At 39.9% G+C, this 15,720-nt stretch overlaps 2 protein-coding genes across 2 annotated transcripts; both read left to right on the forward strand.

Moving 5' to 3' along the window:
- Window positions 1-2,066: 2,066 nt before the first annotated feature.
- On the forward strand, window positions 2,067-4,628 carry LOC117250660 (uncharacterized). The gene is made up of 3 exons (XM_033616662.2): window positions 2,067-2,116; window positions 2,228-2,318; window positions 2,543-4,628. Exons 2-3 carry the CDS (start codon window positions 2,231-2,233, stop codon window positions 4,111-4,113), a joined length of 1,659 nt encoding a protein of 552 aa, XP_033472553.2. The 5' UTR covers window positions 2,067-2,116; window positions 2,228-2,230; the 3' UTR covers window positions 4,114-4,628.
- Window positions 4,629-10,783: 6,155 nt separating this feature from the next.
- On the forward strand, window positions 10,784-12,764 carry LOC117272702 (uncharacterized). Its single transcript, XM_078164870.1, has 4 exons — window positions 10,784-10,886; window positions 10,998-11,097; window positions 11,322-12,009; window positions 12,542-12,764. Exons 2-3 carry the CDS (start codon window positions 11,001-11,003, stop codon window positions 11,969-11,971), a joined length of 747 nt encoding a protein of 248 aa, XP_078020996.1. The 5' UTR covers window positions 10,784-10,886; window positions 10,998-11,000; the 3' UTR covers window positions 11,972-12,009; window positions 12,542-12,764.
- Window positions 12,765-15,720: the final 2,956 nt, after the last annotated feature.

Here is a 15,720-nt window from a genome sequence, read left to right on the forward strand (position 1 = left end):
ACAACATGATTGGTTGATGATGAAAAATCAACCACATTCCAGAAGAATATTACATCACTTTTTCACCACATCATATTCACGTTCTCTGTGAAAATACTCATGACAAAAACAAGTAAAAAAAATATACTGACATACACATTAAGAGCATGGGAGAAAAAAAGGAACAAAAAGATGATGTTCCTGGTGTGTAAAAGCCTTGAGTGCACTAAGGACTTGGTTTTGGTTGGTTCAGTAAAATTAATTATGTAGATATAAAATTTATTACTTCAGAAAGTTTTTAATTGTGTTATTAATAATTCTTAGCAATCAAAAACGAAACTAAACTTTTTTCCAGGAGCACACTGCTGCTTTCTCACCCTCATTTGAAACCAGCTGTTTGCTGACTTGGTCAGTTTATCAGCAAACTTACCGGAGCCTTGGGGTATTAGCCAAATGAGAAAGAGAGTTGAAAAACAATTATTTGTGATAAATATTTGATAAACAAGTTTTTGATTGCCTTAAACTCAGGACACTATTGTGGTCCCAACATAACACTAGCTTGTGTAAAAGTTTCATAATGCCTTTGGCACTATGTTTTCAGGTTGTCCATTCGTCCCATTCTTGTGAATGCAATATCTCAAGAATGCTTTGAGGGATTTCTTTCAAATTTGGCACAACTGCCTATTTGGACTTAGGGATGAACTGACTAGATTTTGATGACCGTAGGTCAAGGTCACAGTGACCTTGTCTATCTCATTCTCATGAACGTGATATCTTAAGAACATCTAGAGACATTTTTTAAAAATTTGGCACAAAAGTCCACTTGGATGGAAGGATAAACTACTTAGGTTTTGGTGGTCAACAGTTAACTTCATTGTGACCTTGCATCTGTTGTGTTCTTGTGAACGTGATATCTCAATGAACTGATTGGAATTTAGTGGTCAAAGGTCAAATGTCAAGGTCACATTGACCTTACAAAACATGTTTTGGTCCAAAACTCAATTCATACTCGAATAATGACAAAATTTCACAGTGATGACATTTTTTATCCGAAAGGTCAAAGATCAACTTCACTGTGACATCATAAAATTCTGCAAAAACACTTTTCTGGCCAATATTCAGTGTCATAACTCAGGAACAGAAGGGGGGACATTTGGTCAGATACTGAATTGGTGTGGTGTATAGATCTTCTGTGCTGCCATGTTGAAGATGTGTGAAGCATCCATATTACTCACAAAAATGGATGTTAGCTGTTCAAAGTTCAAAGTTGACAGGTTCGCAGAGGCATACAACCAAGAGGTGGTAACTATAGTTTTTGTGGTTACAGTTTACATTAATGTAGTATAATATTCACAGCTATATTTTCTTTTAAAGATATTTTTCTGGGCATTTTAGCCTTTAATTGACAGGACAGATGAGTGGGGGCGGGGGGGGGGCATGCAGCAGGGGGCCACGGGCTGGACTCGAGCCCGGGCCGCTGTACATGGGGCGCCTGCTCTACCCACTAAGCCACCAGCGCCCCACAGCTATATTTTCATTAGTTTAAAATCACCTGACAATAAGAATCCTTGTGTTTTTGTTACCATAGAGTGCGCTGTTTATATCTACATACAGAGCGGGTCCTCTTTCACAGAGTCCGCCATGTTGTCTTCAGTAGCCCATAAAGGACAAACTGAAACCTGGCTCTAGATAGAGCTATTCGTGTTAATGTTTTTGTGTTGACAGAGGAAGTTCCTGTTCTGCAGTCTCCCCTCTAGATGCCACTTAATCCTACACACTTAACCTTTAAATATGTTTAGAAATAAGCAAATATTAAACCGCAGCTGTATAATCAATGCTAGTAGGCTCTCAATTTTTTCACTTAGGGACTTCCAAACATACTGTACACCTGATCATTATTTAACATTAGGTAATAAAACTGAAATAAAATACAGTGTATTTGCAGTACATCATTAGCCTTGGGGCATTGTTTGTCATGGACTAGCAAACCCAGGACACGTCATTGGATGCTCTCATCACTGTGTACAAACAAACTTAGGACAAAAGGGTATAAATTTGAGGTGTATCGGTCAGACAGTCAGAATACTCCTGTTTGGAGTTTAAGTCATTTGGACCTGAGAGTGAATGCAAACTGAAGGTGAGTCCAGTACATTTATTTCACTCCGTTCACAAACCCAACAGAGTCAGTTACTTAAATGCTCACAGTCCGTTTGATAGTATTTATGTAAGATTTTATGATTTCTTTCAGAAAATGAAGATCCAAATTTTGGTGCTGGCCTTTGCTTTGGTGGTTGTGATCACTGCAGCACCAGCCAAAAAGGCTGCTGCAGTAGACCCAGGTAACTAGATGATCTGATGTGATGTGATAGTTGTCATAATATTTGAAGTAGTGTGATATGTGCACCAGATGTCTTATGTATTGATGCAATGCCATAACTCTGTATGTATGTTAGAAAGTCAATGTCTTGTGTAATTTTTAATACAATTATCAAACCTGCCAAGTTCTTTACAGACAACAGTTTGACGAATTGTCTTTTATTTATGGATGCAATTTCATCTACAGATGAAGATGACACGAAGGCTCTAATGGATGCATTTTCCAAGCACGGCCCTGAAATAATGGAACTGCTCAAAAGCATCACTCTTGAAGACGCAATGTCCGACCCCGATGTTGATGAGCTGGTGGAGAGCAACATCAACTCCACTGAAGTAGATGAGGTGGTGAGCAATATCACCTCCGCTGATGTAGACGACCTAGCAGACAGCGACTCTGATGATGACACAGACTCTGACGACGACACTGACTTGGCTGAGCTGGCAGACAGTGACTCTGACGAAGACTCAGACTCCATCGATGATGCTGACTTAGATGAGCTGGCAAGCAACATAACCACCACTGACATAGATGAGCTGGCAAGCAACATGGACTCCGCTGATGTAGAAGACCTGTTGGAGAGCACTATTAACTCCACCGATGTAGATGAGCTAGCAAGCCACATGAACTCCACTGACGTAGATGAGCTAGCAAGCAGCATGGACTCCAGTGATGTAGAAGACCTGTTGGAGAGCACTATTAACTCCGCTGATGTAGATGAGCTGGCAAGCCACATGAACTCCACTGATGTAGATGAGCTGGCAAGCAACATGGACTCCAGTGATGTAGAAGACCTGTTGGAAAGCGCTATTAACTCTGCTGATGTAGATGAGCTGGCGAGCAACATCATCTCCACTGACATAGACGACCTGGCAGACAGCGACTCAGATGATGACACAGACTCTGACGACGACGTTGACTTGGCTGAGCTGGCAGACAGTGACTCTGATGAAGACTCAGACTCCATCGATGATGCTGACTTAGATGAGCTGGCAAGCAACATAACCACCACTGACATAGAGGAGCTGGTAAGCAACATGGACTCCGCTGATGTAGAAGACCTGTTGGGGAGCACTATTAACTCCGCTGATGTAGATGAGCTGGTAAGCAACATGAACGCCACTGACATAGATGAGTTGATAAGCAACATGGACTCCAGTGATGTAGAAGACCTGTTGGAGAGCACCATTAACTCCACTGATGTAGATGAGCTGGTAAGCAACATGAACTCCAGTGATGTAGAGGAGCTGGTAAGCAACATGGACTCCAGTGATGTAGAAGACCTGTTGGAGAGCACCATTAACTCCGCTGATGTAGATGAGCTGGTAAGCAACATAAACTCCACTGATGTAGATGAGTTGGTAAGCAACATGGACTCCAGTGATGTAGAAGACCTGTTGGAGAGCACCATTAACTCCGCTGATGTTGATGACTTGGTTGAGAGCATCATCAACTCCACTGACATCGATGAGCTGCTCAAGAATGCCACTCTTGAAGATTCAATGTCCGAGTCCACCACTTACATGGAGGTCGATGCTGATGAGGAATCAGTGACCCTGGACTCCGCTGACGAAGATGAGCTGGTGGATAGTGAAGACAATGATAATGGTGATGATGCAATTACAGATGCAGATGAAGATGTTGATGTAGATGACACCTCTTCTAGTGATGAAGACATTTTCGAACAGACACTGGTCAGGGTCAGAGATTTCATAGATGAACTGCTCAAGGAGAAGCATGAGACCAAGATGGATGCTTAATAAGCTAAGAAGTCAGAATCCCTCACGGCATCCTAAGTGTACATAATGTCTTCTCGTATTTTTCAAATAATTTATTCGTGAAATGGCAGACGCCTACAGACTTGCCACAAATTGAATTCAAAAAGACAAAGTTTCAGTCCAAGTGGGAGCTTCGTCAGGTCCAAATGGTTGAGATGCGTTAAGATCCATCCTGGATTGAAACTTGGTCTTTCTGAATTCTTGGTCTTTCTAAATTTGTGGCTTTGTTTCTGTTTTTCATTTACATTGCTGTATAAATAACATATTGTATGATTTATATACATGTGTATCTCTACCTCTTACCTACCTTTATAGCTCTCCAACTTAACACTCGATCTACAGCAAAACGGGTATCATCATGATTGCCAGAGTATGTAAATAAAACCACCTGAAGCATTGTCTTACAATAATTGGATCACATTATATTGCACTCTGTAGTGTTAAACCCATCGCCCTTTGGTGAAAAATAAAGTTGACAGCATTTTTTGTGCATCTGACTTTGTGTCTGTGTGTGTACCCTTGATATTTATTAACCTTTTAAAAATGGATGTCCTGTGGATGGACGCGGGATATCCTTTGCATAATCCCGTTTAAACAGATCTAAAATAAGAACTAGAATAATTAGAGCATTCATTCCTTTTGCAGCAGACAGTGAAAGTTTCTTTCTTGTTATCATGTCAAGACCTTACGTTGCCTTACTTTACATACTGTGCACATATTGTATTTTGCCCTAATTATGCTAATATTTCCTCGTAATGGCACAGGAGATCGATGTTTGCATAATTAAGCAATATCAAACTCGAGATTGTGCTGTTGTACTGCATATTAGCAAGGCTGTGATTTGGTCATAGGAAGATAATCACAGCCGTGCTTATATTAAGTATAGCAGCAGGACCTCAGGTGTGATATTGCTTTTATACAGCAGTTCTACAAGTGCCATTAATCAACAGTAAAAAGTGACAACAGATTTAGATTTGTTTGTTTAGTGGTTTATTTAATGGTTTATTTGGCTCTACCAACACAAATAGTTTGGCAACTGGACCAGGACTGCACTGGTGCCAAGCAATACATAAACATTCCTGCACACTAGCTTGCAGCTTCGTGTAAACTAGGTCTACACTTTACCACAAACCAGCTACTTTGTATCAGGTATGCTACATCTGTGTGTTTCCATTTATTTTGCGACCAGTGAAAAAAGTCTGTTGACAGCCCTATTGGTGGAATATGTTTGATGCTGATGAGTTAACAGCTTAATCAGTACCTTGTGTCCACTTCTGATGTCATATGTGCATACCTGGAAATTTGCAATAATCGTTTTTTAACTCAAATGTTATTTGTGGTGATATGTTTCATTTTGTAGTGCAAAGTTTGTTACGACGACCCTTAATGTTGGCTACTTAACAGTTCACATAATTAATGGCTCAGAATACCTGTAAAGCAGAGTGATACATGCATCTTTAAAAGTTCCAGTGCTGTTATACTGTATATTTGCAACAGTATTGTTAACGACAGTGCCTTCTTTGGCAAAGTGTCTAAAGGACCGACATGCCAGTCTTTATGAGGATTTTTGAGAGGTTTGTAAAGTTCCAGTTTTAACATAATTGAAGTATTAAACATTTATCATAAACATTAACCTATCCGGCCCCCAATTGAGTGAAACATGGCATGACTCTGTAGCAGACCTCAGTAATATCAGTACTATATTGAATAGAAAAAATAACTTTAGGCATTCATTTTATATGATATGAAAGAATTACGTCAAATCAGTAACACACTCTCAGCCTAGATGATGAAAACACATAAATCAAGGTGTGCAGACTTAGCAGTGTTGGGCAAGACACTTGGAAAGAAAGAAGAGAGAGAGAAAATGAGCGACTTGGAAAGCTACCTTTTTGCTACCATCAAATGTTCAGTTGAATGATTTTCTTTAGCATAACCAACTTAAATTAAAGCTATCTTTTTTTCTACTAAGACTTTGTGACATTTGAACATGTCCTCCTATAGTAATTAGTCGGCCTATTTCCCTTTCTTTCTCTCTCCTCTTCTAACTTAATGCATTTGTGTGTCTTGGCCTCTTTCAGTCGGCTATCTGGCTCTGTCAGTAATTAAGAAACAGTATTCCAAAACATGTTTTTCAGTCAATAAAACCAGAACAAATAAAAGACAATAATATGAACAATAAAAATAAGAGACCTTAATGAAAACTTTTCTCTTTATTTTTGGGACATTAGAACATGAACACATCCAGCAAATAACACGTGACATCATCATGTCACTCTGTCTCTCTCCTATCTTCCTTCTTAATACTGTTCTCTGTCTCTCAGCTCTTTTCTTGGCCCTTGTGTCAATTTCTCTGGTGTCCACTGCAAATACACTAAATATATACACTCTATGGGCATGACATGTGAGAGACACACCAAGAAGTGCAAAGGTAGCCAGTCAAAGGCAGAGTAGGGCAGGTCTTGCCAAGAAAAGCCAATAGCGAAAGCAGCAAGCAGAGTAAACTGAAGGATTAGTATTTGATGTCATGCGGAGGTGCTTTCCTTGTGTACATGTCTCAGTGTGGCGCTGGTGTCAGTCACATTACTTATCCTCAGTTTTATTATCCTTACTTTTATCCAGACCTCCACAGAAAATAGTCCACTGCATTTTAGAGCTTTTCCTGGGAAAAATATCTTGTAACTTTAGCAGACACTACCATGCTATTCGGTCAACTGATCAACTACGCTACTGGAAAGTTATTTGACTCAGAGAGGAGTGATGTTACCACAACACTACAGAGAAATGTGGTTATGGGTAATGTGTGCATTTGAGTAGGATTTGCACAAAAATACGGGACAAATCGCATCCTGTATGGGACATTCCATTTTATTTTTCAGTATTGGATGATGTGGTATTACCAATATACAGTACGGGTGGCAACGTAGTCCTCTCTGTAGATAAGCGATGAAAACTGTACTGCTGCTTACAGGAAAACTGTTGTTGAAGCCTCAAATTTAGCTTAGTCTGGTAGGTAGTAATGCTAGAGCAGTAGACAGCACAACATGTATCAGGGACAGAACCTTGATGTATTCTTTTAACAGATATGATTGGTTGTCACAGACACACCCTTTTGTGAGCCTGCAAGGTGTGGACACCCAGTGGAAATGAAATTAACTGCTGACTGTGAAAGTGTTGTCATTGTTAGTGTGATCACTCTGCTGATGGAAGCTTGAGACAGACCCAAATCATCACTGCTGCATTGTTGCATTTTTACAGTTTCTTAATATCTTAGTGTTGTGATCATTTTATTTCTGGTGTTATAGCATTATTGCATTGGGTGGGAAATGTGTGCGTATCCCTAATGAGATTTACAACAGATACTGCTGCTGCATAATCTAATCTGTAGCATTTCATTTACTCACTGCCATCCAGAGTTTGAAGAATATTTCTCTGATCTCTTTGTGTTTCCACCATTTTCTCCTCTGCTTAAAAGTCCTCCTCCCTGCTCTTAACAGTTTTTCACCTTAGGAGCTCTTTCAACATCACAATTCAAAACATCACAATTCTAAGAATTTTCCTAGAAGTTCGTCACTCGGAGAAACTCTATGTACTAGGAAGCTTTGAGAGTACGGCCCAAGATTAGCCACTGGGCCTAACCGTGGACAATCAATGCTTACTGCTACTTCCACTATCTTACTGAAAGATGCACCCATTATCATTTCTACAGTAAGGCCCTCAATCAATGCCAAAGTGTGTGGGTACTTATATATATGCCTCTGTATTACACAACCTATAATATATTATTATATTTTATGCTTACATTTGCCCTTCCTATACATCAAGAGGATAGCTTCTGGCAATGAATGAAGATGGTAACATTAGTTATTCTAGGAGCCCCAATACCTGCTCTTTTCTAATAAGATAAGACAATTAGTTGTTATTGCCACAACAGGGAAATCCGTAGTGTTACAGCAGCAAAGGGGATAGTGCAATTACAAGAAGCATCAGCAAGATAATATGTACACAGCAAAGTAAAAACCTCAGCTACCTGTTGACCTTCTCTCTTTCTCTCGTCTGCTCTTCATGCATACTCTCCATCTCAAGTAAATATGGGTGGCGATCAAATTTAATCCACATCCTCATCCACATTGTCGAATCGGATAAATAAAAGATGTAGAGACTCCAGCAACATATGTAGTATTAAGATCACCTTTATTTGCAAGACCAATGTGGCCTTCATCAAGGTCATCCAAATAAAGTCAATAATTATCTGTGACACTGAAAATCTTTTAGATACAACTTAACTGCATAGACAGACACTTCAGACACTTATAACAATCTCAGCCACTCTGTGGTTAAAATATCCGCTTTTCATGGACAAACAATGACGGTGTTTAGTTGCCCCATATGCTTCCATTGTGGCCATTGTGCGACTGCCCGGCTGCTGCCGTCTGGTTCAATACTGGACAAGTGTCAAAAACTGTTTTTAGTCAGTCACCTAGACACATACATGGGAAAATAGAGACTAAGTTAAAAAAGGCCTTTGTTACCCTTTAAATCTGTACATACCAGCTATTTTAAGGACTACAAGGGATGCTATCAAGGTACCTATGTTTAAATTTTACAACCAATGCCAGCTGACATAGAGTTATGTTTGCCAAACACATCAGTGAGTTCCTATCCCAAAAGCCTTTTCTTGTGTTCATTAAAAGTGAGAACATACTGTTTGTCAATACCAACACACATACTGGCAGTTGGATACTTGTCTAAGTAAAGCGGCCAAACATGTTTTTGTCAGTGTGCGATCAGTTGGATGTTAAATTTCTTTTCCTATCATAAATATAGGACTCGCACTAAGTGGTTCTACACAGCGACAAGGACTAAAGAGGGTGGGGCTTAGCAAACTTTCAGGAACAAAGGCTAAATACCACAGTAGTGATGAACAAATGACAGGAAAATTTAAAATACTTGCCTGCAAACATTTGGCATCAGAACTATTCATACTGGCAGCGATGCAAATTTGGGTCAGTTGCAGAATTTTTTAATGACAGATTTTAATGACATCCCATTTTACAAGGTAGTGATACAGAAGGAGAGTTCAACTGCTTCATACAAGAGCTTAAGCTCTACCATGTCCCAGCGGTGCAAACTTGTCACTTTTTGGCGAAAATCACCGTTTTGAATCTAAAATAGGTCATCTGTGTGATGTGTGTAGATCAGATGAGTTTTTGAAATGGAGGGGGGTGGGGATTCTGTGATGATGAGGTCACAGGGTGAATGAGGTTGACGAAATGAGGTTAGGCTGCTGAAATAAGTCTACTTTGCTACAGCCTCATATCACTAAGAAATGTCAGTTGATTGACCAAGGTTGTGTTTTGCATCAACTCTGCACGCTGTGTGGCAGAATGCAATGACCGTCAATCACAAGTCTTCGATTGACCCCCGCTGTTCACCATCGCTCCACTTATGCTTGTCCTCCTCCTCAGACACCTTCAAATTGACAGAGGCCAGTTGAGGTTATATCAGGCATCTGATCGGGAGTCTCCCGTTAGAGGTGTTCTGGGTACGTAAGACTGGTAGCAGGACCCAGAACACACTGGAGGGTTTATTTATCTCATCTGGCTGGGGAACACTGCAGGATCCTCCAGGAGGAAATTATATTGCCTTTTCACCACGTAATATTCACATTCTCTGTGAAAATACTTGTGAAAAAACAAGTTTGAAAAAATGAATTGACATGCAAATTAATTACAATAAAAATAAATAAATTACTCACTCACACACACACATAAAAAACGCCCTTCTTGTGTAAAATCCTTTAGTGTGTTGAACACTTTGTTTCAGTCAGATCAATAAAATTAATTGTGTTGATATAATTAATCACTTTTTTTTAAAAAAAAAAGTTTTTTTATTGAGTTTTTAATAACTGTTAGCAATCTCAAAGTAAGACATGATTCCGGGAGCACACTGCAGCCTCCCCACCCTCATTTGAAACCAGTTGTTTGCAGAGTTGGTCAGTAAATCAGCAAACGTACCTGAGCTGCGGGATATTAGCCAAATTAGAGTGAGAGTTAAAAAGCAAATATTTGCAAAACAAGTTTTTGAGCATTTTAACTCTGGGACACTTCTGTGGTTGTAAGGAATGTTGTAGTATAACAGAACATTAGCTTGACTAAAAGCTGGAGCGTCTTCTTTCTTATAATCAGATTATTTTTTCCCAAAAAATTCTCATGACCCCAGACGTGTTCAATTATTGTGTGATTTCAAATGTTGCATACTCCCTTTTTAATAGTTAAGAATACATACATATAATACAATACATCAGGCAAATATGAATACAATAAGCTTTCTAAAAGACTCCATACTGCTACGCTGAGAAACCATTATATGAAATCATTATATGCACGAAAAATAAGCAAATACTAAAACCACAGCTTGACAATCAATGCCAGGAGGCTCCCAATTATTTCACTGAGCGACTTCCAAACATACTGTACACCTGATCAGTATTTAACATTAGAGAATAAAAGTGATACAAGCGTTCACTTGATCCTTGATTGACTTGAAGTGTCTTTGCATTACATCATAAACCTTCTGGCATTGTTTGTCATAGACTAGCAAACCCTGGAAACATTTCATTGGATGCTGTACTTACTGTAAACAAACATACTTCAGTCAAAAGGATATAAATTTGAGGTGCATCAGTCAGACAGTCAGAATACTCCTGTTTCGTGTTGAAGTCATTTGGACCTGAGAGCAACTGCAAACTGAAGGTGAGTCCAGTACATTTATTTCACTCCATTCACAAACCCAACAGAGTCAGTTACTTAAATGCTCACAGTCCGTTTGATAGTATTTATGTAAGATTTTATGATTTCTTTCAGAAAATGAAGATCCAAATTTTGGTGCTGGCCTTTGCTTTGGTGGCTGTGATCACTGCAGCACCAGCAGCACCAGCCAAAAAGGCTGCTGCAGTAGACCCAGGTAACTAGATGAACTAATGTAATGTGATAGTTGTCATAATAGTTGAAGTAGTGTGATATGTGCACCAGATGTCTCATGTATTGATGCAATGCCATAACTCTGTATGTATGTTAGGAAGTCAATGTCTTGTGCAATTTTTAAAACAATTACAAAACTTGTCAAGTTCTTTACAGACAACAGTTTGACTAACTGTCTTTTATTTATGGATGCTATTTCTTCTAAAGATGAAAAGGCTCTTGACGATGCTATTGCCAAGAACGGCCCTGCAATAGACAAGGAGCTCAAAGACGTCACTGTCGACGATGCGATGTCCGACTCTGACATTCAGGACCTGGCTGTGAGCAACATGAACGACGCTGATGCAGATGAGGTGGCAAGCAACATGACCTCCGCTGACACAGATGACGTGTTGAGCAGCTTGGACGAAGATGATGTGGCCAGCATGATGACCTCCGCTGATGCAGATGAGGTGGCAAGCAACATGACCTCTGCTGACACAGATGACGCGTTGAGCAGCTTGGACGAAGATGATGTGGCCAGCATGATGACCTCCGCTGACGCAGATGAGGTGGCAAGCAACATGACCTCCGCTGATGTAGATGATGTGGCAGCGGCTAGCGACGCTGATGATGACTCTGATGATGACTCTGACGACGATGCTGACGCAGCTGCAGCGGCAGCCAGCGACTCTGATGACGACTCTGATGATGACTCTGACGACGATGCTGACGCAGCTGCAGCGGCAGCCAGCGACTCTGATGATAACACTGATGATGACTCTGATGACGATGCGGTGGCAGCCAGCGACGATGACTCAGACTCAAGCGACAATGCTGATGATGCTGACGCAGCTGATGCAGCGGCAAGTGCTTAATAAGCTGTGAAGTCAGAATCCCTCACGACATCCTGCCTGTAAGTCACAAGTATACAAAATGTCCTCTCTTATTTTTCAGTTAATTTATTTGTGAAATGACTGACGCCTACAGACACTTCTTATGTGCGTATGATTACAACACTTATATCGTAAAACAATTTATCTGTCAAAAGGAGCAAACAGAGATAGCAAGAAATATAAGTAACAATGATAGCAAAAACTCTCTCAGTGATCACCATGTCTTGTCCTCTGAAGGTTATTTAGTTATTTAATGTGTAATACTCCAGGGACAAGTATATTCAATGGGACCACACAAAATGATACACGCAGAGCCATCTGTGACATATTTATTAAATGTTCTGTTGTCATTATGAGCACTTGGCTGAGCAACATTTGTTTATAATATAATGTAAGGTAACATTTAATCTCGAGAAAAATATACACAGATCATTAGTGAGGATTATGTCAGCCGAACTTAAGTGCTTCACATATTCACAGGGACAAAAAAAAAAATCTTATTTTTTGTATGCTGTATATTCATGTGTATCTCTATCTGTTCTACCTCCGCAGCTCTCCAGTTTAACGCCTGATCTACAGCAAAATGGCTATCATCTTGATTGCCAAACTATGTACAATAAAACCACCTGAGGCATTGTCTTACAATAATGGGATCACATTTTATTGCATTGTATGGTGTAAAACCAGTTGTCTTTTGGGGACAAATTAAGTTGACAGTTGAAGTTGTTGTAAAAGCTTGTGACAACTTGAAATAAAAAGGTTTGTCTCAATTTCAGTATCAGCATTTTTCGTGCTTTTTACTCTGTGTGTGTACCCTGAGTACTTTTAATTTATTTCGAAACAAGTTCTTCTTTATCTTTACTGTATTTTGAATACACAAAAAAAAATGAAATTAACCCAAATGGTACTGCCAAACATCTCTGAAATGTAAGTTATTTACTTTAGAAAATTTATATCACAGAATCAGTTTTAGTCATTGCCATGAAGATGGTCACATCTTACTTTAATCTGTACATACTGGCTTTTTTTAAGGGCTACAAGTGATGCTATTTAGGTACCTATATTTAAATTTAACAACTAGTGCTAGGTGATATAGAATTTTGTTCGCTGAATACATCAGTCAGTTCTCATCCCAAAAGCCTTTTCTCTTGTTACATTGAAAGTGAGAACAGACTGTTTGACAATACAAACCCACATATTAGTTGAATATTTGACTAAGCAAAGCTGCCAAACATGTTTTTGTCAGTGTGTAAACAGTTGGATCTTAAATTACATTCCCTATCACAAGTATAGGACTAGCACTAACTGGTTCTATACTGCAATACACCAACAACGCTGTCTCTGTATTTACATGCAGCAGTTTATTAGCATAATGTATATTGCTGTAAGTTAAGATATAGGGCCCCCCTTACAGGCTTCAAGTTTTAAAAGGAGTCAGCTTAGATAATTTTAAAGTCTGTTTGTGACAGTGTTATCTGGCTAGATAGCTACAGCTTAAAAAGTCTGCCAACAATACCTCTCTGAAATCAAACTTATTGTTTCAAAAATTTCTCTGAATTTTGACAGTAAATCTGCCACTGTTGTTACTGTAAACTGTATAAGTGCTGTGCAACCACAGACACAGGCATAGCAACAATAACTAAGGAGTGTGGGGCTTAACAAACAAAATTCACAAAATTGTGAAATACTTGCCGGTAAATATTTGGTATTGAAACTATTCGTACTGGCAGTGGTGCAAATTTGTGAGTTGCACTTTTTTTTTTTCATAAATGTTTAAAAAGATTTGTGCCAGCTTATTCTTCAGTAAAAGAATGATGGATCCATCCGGTAGTTATGACCTTGTCCTGCTCTTCATTTGGCGAAGGGAGAGATTTTGGGTACATCCCATTTTACAAGATAGAAAAAGAGAAGGAGAGTTCCACTGCCTTATACACAAGCTAAAGCTCTACCATGTCCTGTTCCAGACATACTTAAAGATGCCATATAACAGTCTGTAAGAATATAGTTTTTTCAAACGATTCACACGATCAACAGCTCTGCAAAACCTTGATGCGTTTATTTGTGGTGCAAAAAAAAAAAAAAAAACCCTTATGCCTCCAAGTCTGAGGCCATTGTTCTCTACTTGAAAATGGTAGATTGACCCCTCTAGGCTGGGGAGTATGGGGTATTTTTCATGAGTGAGGGTAAAGTGAAGCGTGAGATGGCTAGGCATGGCATCAGCAGTGATGCAGGCTCTGCGCCAGACCATTGTGGTAAAGAGGGAGCTGAGCCAGGAAGCAAAGCTTTTGATTTACTGGTCCATCTACATCCCAACCAACACCTATGGTCATGAGCTTTGAATGGTGACCAAAGGAATGAGATGGCAGACACAAGCGGCTTCCTCCACGGGGTGGTTGGGCTCATCCTTAAAGGGGCAAAAAGCAAAATCGTTTCACTGCTAGGTTTGCTGTTGTGCACTGCCTGTAGACCAAAACAAAGTGTGTCATGACCCACCCCACTCGCCTCGTCTGTGCAGCCCAGCACTGCAGCCTCTCCACGGACTATTACATCCAGACGGTCCTGGTGTTTGTTCCGCAGGCTCCACTTCACTCAGCTTCACTCAGCTGCCTGATATACCCGCTGCTTCTTCCCTGATTGTAACATTAAATTTAATTGAATCGGCATAGCGACATGTGCCTAACGTTACTGTAACACTAATTAAAAATACGCACTGCCATTGCTCACTGGCTGTAGCGTTTTATAGGGAGGGAGGGCCAAAGGCTCCGAGGGGGCGGGGGGGTGTTTTGCATGAATGCGCAGCCGGACCGGCTTGTAAACAAGGGGCTGGAGATCAACACAGAGAGAGTCTGTGTAGGGTCATGCTATACTCCAGATGAAATTACACCTCTAGTTCTTCACATAGCGATTTTTTAATTCCTTCAATCTAGAAATGATGAGGGTGAGGAGCTCAGACATCTGGAGGGAGCTTGAAGTAGAGCTGCTGCTCCTTTACATCGAAAGGGGCCATTTGAGGTTGTTCAGGCATCTCTTGTTGGAGGTGTTCCGAGTACATAATGCCAGGTACACACTACACAATATCAGCCAGATTCTAGCCTGACGCAGCGACGTGTGGTGTCGGAATGGAGCATGTTTGATTTTCTTTTTGTTGTTCACGACTGCCCCAGTCACAGCCGTCACTTTGACCAATAGAAGCACAGAGTGATCTGCTGCTGTAGACAACTATATGGCAACAACACCCCAGGGTTTTTGATATTTCCTCTTGGGACATTACCACAACACAGCAAAAAGGGAAAAATAATGGTGTGAAACAGCAGAGGCACTTTATCAACCTGGTGAGTACTGCCATTAGTATCAAGTTAGCAAACAATGTTATTTCTTCATAGTGGAGACGGACATAAAGTAAGAAAATTTAAAAATATTGGCGGGGCTTTTACTCACCTCAACTGCAGAGGCTACCAGCTTTATTGGAAACAAGTGACATTATAAACGGACCATTATTTGTTACTCCCTCTGTATTTTCACTTTTTATCCTTAACCTCAGTTTCCGCTCCTGTTTGCCTTGATAAAGTTAATGCAAATGCAGACCATGTCTTAAAAATATTTCGGAATGAAAAATTACAAAAACAGAAGCAACTTGCAGCTCTGCTTCATGATCCATGAGGTTTATTTTACCTGAAACCTGCATCCATATCACCAACATTAAATCACCTTCAGAAAGTTTTTAGGTAATA

Source organism: Epinephelus lanceolatus, chromosome 22 (assembly GCF_041903045.1).
Source record: "Epinephelus lanceolatus isolate andai-2023 chromosome 22, ASM4190304v1, whole genome shotgun sequence".
Classification (NCBI taxonomy): Eukaryota; Metazoa; Chordata; class Actinopteri; order Perciformes; family Serranidae; genus Epinephelus; species Epinephelus lanceolatus.